This window comes from Terrapene carolina, unplaced genomic scaffold, assembly GCF_002925995.2.
Source record: "Terrapene carolina triunguis isolate 2854851 unplaced genomic scaffold, T_m_triunguis-2.0 Scaffold130, whole genome shotgun sequence".
In the NCBI taxonomy this organism is placed as follows: Eukaryota; Metazoa; Chordata; order Testudines; family Emydidae; genus Terrapene; species Terrapene triunguis.
The window spans coordinates 1,010,173-1,019,095 of NW_020664481.1; the positions used below are offsets into that span (position 1 = coordinate 1,010,173).

The window sequence follows — 8,923 nt, forward strand, 5'->3', positions numbered from 1 at the left end:
CAGGGTCTGGGGGCTGCCCGGCAAACCGTGAAGCCGGTAGCGCTGGGGCAGCCCTTTCCCCGTGGCTGGGAGTGGGAGGGAGGAGGGGGCGGAGTTAGGGCGGGGAAGGGGCGGAGTTAGGGCGGGGCTGGGGGGTGGGAAATGGGCGGGGCCAGGGCCCGTGGAGGGTCCTCTTTTTTTATTTTGTAGATATGGTAACCCTAAGACTGTCACTTCGATAAAGGTCCATGAAAACTCTTTGAACACAAAAGAAACAGTTACACCCTATGTAAAGATGGATCTGGCTAATATAATGTCATAGAAGTTAAACTATGGAAGAAATGTGCCTTTTTCCCAGGCCATGTGCAGTGTCTATTGTAGAAGGGGTAAGAGAAATGCAAACATACCATCCTACTTAATTAAAATCCTTTTAGGGCTCCAAAGGGAGCCACAAGAGGTTGTGTTTTCTTTTTCAGATCACTGTGTGTTTTGGAAGCAGGAGCTGAAAGTAGAAAGAAATCAAAACTCGGATGGAAGTTGATTGTGTCCCTTTTAAGACAGAGTCTCTGAGCTCTGCTGATGGCTTTGGATCCAAAAGCCAGCAGGAAAGCGTCTGTGTTAATGCAAATTACCTCGCTGATAGAGGAAGGAGAGAACTGCCCATAATTGGCAGCACAAAGGGGCTGCAGATAAAGGACGTACTTGGTCAGCAAACAAACTACCTGAAACCAAAAGGCTTCAATTCTGACCCTCCAGTCCAGAGGAAGGTGGAAAAAGGAGTCAAACCGAAGAATAAGAGAGGGACAGGTTAACCCTAAGTAGAAAAATGCACTATGCACAGGGCTGAAATCTGGAGACAGGTACAAAAGCGGTCTGCTTATATGCATGGCATCCTACCTTTTAATTCACCCAAACCCCAAGGATAGAGTTCATGGGATAACAAGATACCTTGAATAGATTTGATGCTAATGTCATTGTTAGCATTAAACATTGGGATAAATGTAATGTTAATAAGTACCCCTGTAACAATGTATAGTGTGTATGATTTTTGGGGGGGGGGCGGGACAAAAAAACCAACCACACACACACCCCTACACCTTTAAGGTCATATGGTAATGATGCTTCTCAGCTATTACCTATGAATAAACTTCAAGCTTAGCACAGCAGAAAAAACATTACAAACCTGGTCTGCTGTATAAGAAGGGAAACGGAGGTACATCACCTCATGAATTTAATAACTGAACAGTGGGATAATTTCCCCTAAACCCTTAAAAAGTAGAAGCCATTGAAACCTGGCCTGCCTATAGAACAAACACACAGAAAGTATGGGGGTAATGCCTCTGTTTTGCCATGTGGCAAATTGCCGGCACTACTATGATGGGTCTCACACTCTCTTCTTGGGGGGGGGGGGTGTTCAGGGCACCATTTCTTGCCCCTGAACTGGGATATTAACTACCCCACTAGTGTCCTAGAGGAGGGGAGTGGAGAGGGAGGAACCCAGGCCCGCCCTGTACTTCAGGTCCCAGCCCAGGGGCCCTAGGGATAGCAGTAAACCACTTGAACTAGCAGTTCCTTCCCCTGGGCTACTTCCCTCTCCTGCCCTCCCTCTGCACAAGCCAGGTGTCCCTTTACCTAGGATCTTGGTCTTCTTAGCCCACCACAGCACTTCTCCAAACTGCTCTCTGCTCTAACACCAATCCACTCTACTTCAACTCCTTCCCCTGTCTGATTGAAGCAAAGGGGGGGGGAGGGGTTTCAGGTGCTCTAATTGGCTTCAGGTGCTTTAATTAATCTATGGCAGACTTTCTTCCCTCTACGGGGAATAAGGCTCCCTTCTAACCCTCTTCTACTGCCCTCTGGCCATGCTGTATCACAGCCTGTAATCAGCAAGGGTATTTGTAAAAAGAAGGGATATTTTAAGCAATAATCTCCCACCCCAAAAGGGGTAGAAACATGTTCTTTTTGTCTTTCATAAAATCAGAAAAAGCTGGTACCAGCTGAAGAGCAACCCAGAATACTATGGACCTACTGTCGCGACAAACATTGTTTTTTGTGTTGTTTGTTTTGTTGCTAGCATTGTTGTGTAAAAAAACAAAAAACCAACCTACTGCATTAGGCAGAAAAGGATTAATACGAATTTTCACTGTATTTACAGAAGCCAATGTTGCAGAAGGGCAGAGGTGAAGGAATGGCAGTCTGTTAACAGGGAAACATCCTCAGGTAGCAGACACCATATTAGGAGGGACTGGTTTTGGAGCAGAGATTATGAATACTGTAGACCTGGAGGTAATTAAGAATAAGTTAAGTTCCTTGTCACAACTGCAAGCTAGTCTCATTCACAAGCAGGCAGATAATACTGTGGATTTGGTACAAATAGGTCTGGGAAACCTAAAAGCAACATGGAATATGTGGCGGTGGCAAAACACCACCTCCTGGCTGCTGTATAAACAACAAATAGAATTAGGGAATAAAACTGCCTTGGCCATAGAATGTACTGAGATGCAAATTCTTAGTTTAGCATCACTTGAACACAAAATGTTTTGGGTAATATCTGGGAATGTTTGTGTATTAATGCATCTTTTAAAACAATGGAAGAGGTCCTTGTTTGACACCTACAAATATGAATGGATGCATTATGTTTCCAGCATGGTTAAGCCTGATTTGTTATTAGGTGAAATTATTGTTAAAATTGCTCACCGACAGTCCGGGGAGACAGAAATATGGAAAGTGAGCCCACTCCCAAAATTGACATGGGATCTTTTTGGCTACCCCGGGTTATGGGTCAGTGGGCTGGGAAAGAGGAGAAATGATTGGACACCCGAGGGTGTACGGAGTGGAGCCCTCAGAAATGGGTGTGCTTGTCCCTACCTGTCACCACAGAACCAGGCAGCAAGGACACATCATTGGAAACATGTGTATGGGACAAACTAGAAAATGTGACGTGTTTTGTACAACGGACAACGTAGGTGTTACATCCTGGGAAACAGTATTTTGGGAGGATGCAAGTATTAGCCAACCCCCAGTGGATGAATGTAGATGTAATGCCCATGTATCGCTTCTCGGCTCTCCATGAGCTGGGAGGTGAAAACATTATATACTAGCAATCACACGTACTATGTACCAAAGATAGAAGAAGCACAGAGCACTATAACAGCTACCCCGGTTAATTTCTTTGTTACCCATGGCCTGGATTGGCGTGATCTAACTGATCACTTGTTATCAGAAACAAGGTGGCTCAGTTTTTACAACAGACACAGAGGGATATAGGGAAGCGTGTCATTCAAATATTACATGCAAATAGAGACATGCTAAAAATCGCTAAATCTGAAAAAGAACTGACAGCCTACCACTGGTACAACATTTTTACAGGCTTGTCCCCGACCTCTAAGGGCCTATTGTCTATTATGTTTCACCCATTACTAGTTGTGTTTGTGTTTGCTTGCTAGGAATGTGTTATATGTGCTGTTGGACAAACAGAATGTTTATTAAATTACAACCACAAGCTCAAATTGTCTCTCAGTAGATTGCTATGAAACAATTGTATAAACTATGACCCAGTCAAGAAGTGTTCTTGAGGGGTCAAAAGGGGGATATGTAGTAGTAGGATTTTATGTTTGTATTTTGGATAATTTAGAATGAAGGATATAATAATGTAGCATGTACTGATGTATGATTTGACCATATCCTGCCAGCCACTCTTTTTGAATAGCAGAAAGCAATGGCCATAGGCTGCCTGTGTCTGAACTGATGTTAAGGCAGGAACAGACCAGAACAGTCCCTATGGCTGATTATGTCCTTTTGTTTTAGGATAAGTTTTCATTACAGTATTTGCTAGAAGGTCTTGTTTCTTATCTGCATTGCAAACAAAGTTGTGTAAGGTTCTTTTGTAATCCCTTTAGTAACCATAGAACCCTTTCGAAAATGGAATCCTGTCTGAAATTCTCTGTACAATTGTTTGGGGTGAGGAAAGGACGTGTGGATGGTTAAGGACGAGTGTGAAAGCCTCACAAATGTCCAGATGGTCAAGAAGAAGTGAGAGACTCGGAGAGTCAGCAGGAAACAATCAGAAAACATCCATTGTATCTGATGCTAAACGAGTTAGCAGCATCGACAACCTCAAAGGTGAGGCAAACGCCCCCGTTGGCAAGACAACAAATAAGATATAACAGCGGAAAACCCCAAGATGAACTCCACTTAAGGACTAACGATTACAGAATGACATTGCAAAATCCATAGACTAAAGTGGGAATTGACAAGTATCAAGCTGGGGTGTTTTGCCAGCTCTGAGCTCTGGGTTCAGTCCTGCAAAGCCTCGGAGCATCGGATCGCGACCGACAGAGCCCAGCTCCTCACTCGTGCTCAATAAATGCGGTGTTGCCTTTTCCCCGGACAAAGATCCCCTAGGCAGGGCTCCCCTCGCTGGGGATTGTCCCCAGGCAGACGCTTTCCCTAGCACGGCAAGTAGCTGGAGTGTTCCCGTTCTTACAGAGTCACTGACTTGTATGTCAGACGGGACCATCCTGATCCCTCTTGGCTCCTGGCAATTCCTCACCCTCAGGCATTGCTCTCATAGGATCATAGAATCTCAGGGTTGGAAGGGACCTCAGGAGGTATCTAGTCCAGCCCCCTGCTCAAAGCAGGACCAATTCCCAACTAAATCATCCCAGCCAGGGCTTTGTCAAGCCGGGCCTTAAAAACCTCCAAGGAAGGAGATTCCACCACCTCCCTAGGTAACGCATTCCAGTGCTTCACCACCCTCCTAGTGAAATAGTGTTTCCTAATATCCAACCTAGACCTCCCCCACTGCAACTTGAGACCATTGCTCCTTGTTCTGTCATCTGCCGCCACTGAGAACAGCCGAGCTCCATCCCCTTTGGAACCCCCCCTCAGGTAGTTGAAGGCTGCTATCAAATCCCCCCTCACTCTTCTCTTCTGCAGACTAAATAACTCCAGTTCCCTCAGCCTCTCCTCATAAGACATGTGCTCCAGACCCCTAATCATTTTCATTGCCCTCCGCTGGACTCTCTCCAATTTGTCCACCTCCCTTCTGTATTGGGAGGACCAAAACTGGATGCAATTACTCCAGATGTGGCCTCACCAGTGCTGAGTAGAGGGGAATAATCACTTCCCTCGATCTGCTGGCAATGCTCCTACTAATGCAGCCCGATATGCTGTTAGCCTTCTTGGCAACAAGGGCACACTGCTGACTCATATCCAGCTTCTCGTCCACTGTAATCAGCGGCCCACCAGCATGGTGTGTCCCCAGCCTGGAGATGGGACCGAGTCTCACAGAGGTGCAGCAAGCAATATACATGGGCTTGGGGAGAAGGGACTCCTGGTTTCCTGAAGCCCAAACACGTCTCTGCTGGCCTCCCTTCGGCTGGAAGGAGGCTGCACAGTTTGCTGGAGTGCTCTGAGGGGGCCGGAGGTTGGAGGAGCAGATATAAGCAGTTCCTGACTCTCCTTGGCCTGTTGTGGTGACTGACAGGCAGAGCACAAGGGCTTCCTGGCTCCCTGTGGGGCACAGGTCGGTGGGTGGGGGGCTGCCTGCCACAGCTTCCAGAGCATGTGGGGCAAAGTGCAGCTGCCCTGTGCCCACTGGATCTGAGCAGTCAGCCTGGCACATTGCATGTGTGGATCTGTAGGGCCTGACTGGGGGTCTCAGACTAGTTTAACGGCACTGTAACTCCACTCCCCTCACTGGGGCCCTCCTGCCTCCCTGCCGCACAGGCGTGTAAGTTACAGCAGAGCCCGATCCCAGGCTGCAGTCTGCTTCCCAGCCAAACCGGGCTCAAAACCGAGCAAAGGCTGGGCAACTTCTGCTCAGAGTAACTGCAGATCCCAGGGGGCAGGAGGGGGCTCGGGAACATGGGGCCGTGCATTTCTGTGCAGGAGACTACAAACTGCCTTCAGACATGCCTGTCTGCCTGAGTCTGTGCCTCACCCAGGGCCCCACCTAAGAAGACCATCAGAACGGCCATAGTGGGTCAGACCAATGTCCATCTAGCCCAGTATCCTGTCTTCCGACAATGGCCAATGCCAGATACTTCAGAGGCAGTGAACAGAACAGGGCAATTATCAAGTGATCCATCCCCTGTCATCTACTCCCAGCTTCTGACAATCAGAGGCTTATGGACATCCAGAGCATAGGGTTGCGTCCTTGACCATCTTAGCTAATGGCCATTGATAGACCTGTCCTCCAGGAACTTAGCTAATTCTTTGCTGAACCCAGTTATACTTCTGGCCTCCACAACATCCCCTGGCAAGGAGTTCCACAGGCTGACTGTGCGTTGGGTGATGAAATACTTCCCTTTGTTTGTTTTAAACCTGTTGCCTGTTAATTTCATTGGGTGATCCTGGTTCTTGTGTCATACAAAAAGGTAAATAACACTTCACTTTCTCCACCCCAGTCAAGATTTTATAGATCTCTATCACATCCTGCCTTAGTCGTCTCTTTTCCGAGCTGAACAGTCCCAGTCTTTGTAATCTCTCACGCATCGAAGCTCTTCTATACCCCCAATCATTTTTGTTGCCGTTTTCTGTACCGTTTCCAGTTTTAATCTCTCTTTTTTAAGATGGAGGTGACCAGAAATGCACGCAGTATTCAAGATGTGGGCATACCATGGATTTATATAGAGGCATCATGATATTTACTGTCTTATTATCTATCACTTTCCTAATGGTTCCTAACATCGTTCGCTTTTTTGACTGCCGCTGCACATAGAGTGGTAACAGCTAATTCAGACCCCATCATTGTTATGTGTAGTTGGGATTCTGTTTTCCAATGTGCATTACTTTGCATTTATCAACATTAAATTTCATCTGCCACTTTTTGTGAGATCCCTTGGTAGCTCTTCGCAGTCAGCTTTCGACTTCACTCTCTTCAATAATTTTGTGTCATCTACAAACTTTGCCACCTCACTGTTTACCCCTTTTTCCAGTTCATTTATGAACATGATGAATAGCACCGGTCCCAGTACAGACCCCTGGGGGACCCTGCTATTTACCTCTCTCCAGTGTGAAAACTGACCATTTATTTCCATCCTTTGTTTCCTGTCTTTAACCAGTTACTGGTCCATGAGAGGACCTTCCCTCTTCTCCCATGACAACTTACTTTGCTTAAGAGCCTTTGGGGAGGGACCTCGTCAGAGGCTTTCTGAAAATCTAAATACACTATATCCACTGGATCATCCTTTTCCACATGTTTGTTAACGCCCTCAAATAATTGTAATAGATTGGTGAGGCGTGATTTCCCTTTACAAAATCCGTGTTGACTCTTCCTCACGAAATCATGGTCATCTATGTGTCCGATAATTCTGTTCTTTACTGTAGTTTCAACCAATTTGCCCGGTACTGAAATTAGGGTCACCGGCCTGTAATTGCCAGGATCACCTCTGGAGCCTTTTTTAAAAATTGGTGTTACATTAGCTACCCGGCGCAGCCCCCACCCGGGGCCCCAGCTTGGGAACCGTGCAGCGCCAGGCGCAGCCCCCACCCAGAGCCCCAGCTCAGGATCCGTGCAGCGCCCGGTGCAGCCCCCACCCAGAGCCCCAGCTCAGGATCCGTGCAGCGCCTGGCGCAGCCCCCACCCGGAGCCCCAGCTCAGGATCCGTGCAGCCCCAACCCGTGGCCCCAGCTCGGGAACCGTGCAACACCCGGCGCAGCCCCCACCCGGGGCCCCAGCTCGGGAACGGTGCAGCGCCCGGCGCAGCCCCAACCCAGGGCCCCAGCTCGGGACCCGTGCAGCGCCCGGTGCAGCCCCAACCCAGGGCCCCAGCTTGGGAACCGTGCAGCGCCTGGCATGGTGGGGGCCCTCCCTGCACCTGGGGCCTGCGGGTACCACCACTTAGTACAGGTGCAGTATCGGTTCTGACCAGAAGCCCAGCGCGGTGGAGCTGACCTGCAGACAGCCCTTGCTCCCTTCACACATCCCCGCCCGCGCCACCTGCTACTTCAGCACATCCCGGCCGCTCAACACATCTGGCAGGGCAAGGCGGAGCCCAGTTCAAAGTGCTCCCAGCCAGTAGCCCCTGGGCAGGGCAGCGGCGGGGACACAGTGGGCCGGGCGACACGCAGGAGCGCTAAGGGGGCGCGTTACCATTGGGGAGCTGACAGGACCATCCGCAGCCCGTCTGGCAGCACTTGAGGTTCTCCTCGCAGTCGCTGTCGGCCTGGCATTTCTCCGTGCAGTTAGCCGCCTCCACCACTGTGTCTGGGCACACGCCCTCTTTCTCTGAAACGGGAAAGGCCCACGGTGTAGCCAGGGTCACACTGGTCCCAGGGAGAGGGCCAGGCTGCGGGCCCGGAGGGCAGCGAATGCATCCCCTGTCCCCGAGGACCAGGGCTCACAGACATTGTTCATGGCGAGAGGCCCTGGAGCACCTGAAAGCTAGAGGATGTGGGGCCAGGTCCTGGCTCCATCCTGGCTCTCGATGCACAAGACCCTCTCCCCTGGGGGGTCCCTCCAGCCGAAGGGCTGCGTACATAGGACCGGTGCTCTCGGCGGGGACATGGGATGGGGCGTGACGTTCCTACTCACTGGTAACGTTCTGGCCAGATGCAGACGGCAGCTCGGCCCAGAGCGCCAGGAGCCCCACCAGGAGGACGATGCTGCTGGACTTCACCATGGTGCTGTGGGGAGCCGGCTCCGACTGTCCAGACCTACACAGGCTGGACTTTAAGCTTTCCCACAGGTGGGGCTGCAGCTGGGGAGGGAGGGGACTGGTTCCCAGGTGATTTAGAGGAGAGTCGCTCTCCCTCTTCATTCCATTGCACAATCCGCAGGTATCAGGTATCTGCTCTGGCCCGCCTGCGAACCAGGAAGTGAGAGCTCAGAAGGGACCCAGTGGGCAGGCTGACAGCAAGCTGCTGCGGCTCCCGGGCAGCCCCCCACGGCCACCACTGGCCCCCAGACAGGTGGGGGCCAAGGCAATTCAAGAACTTG

The 8,923-nt window shown here is 50.0% G+C and overlaps 1 protein-coding gene across 1 annotated transcript in view; it reads right to left on the reverse strand.

Moving 5' to 3' along the window:
• The window catches only part of LOC112108157 (waprin-Phi1), a 13,856-nt gene extending 5,250 nt beyond the window's left edge, over positions 1-8,606 (reverse strand). The window contains exons 1-2 of the mRNA XM_024202183.1: positions 8,519-8,606; positions 8,078-8,212 (exon numbers count right to left, since the gene is read on the reverse strand). Of these exons, the coding sequence (XP_024057951.1) occupies positions 8,078-8,212; positions 8,519-8,606 (223 nt within the window). The remainder of the gene's footprint in view (positions 1-8,077; positions 8,213-8,518) is intronic.
• Positions 8,607-8,923: the final 317 nt, after the last annotated feature.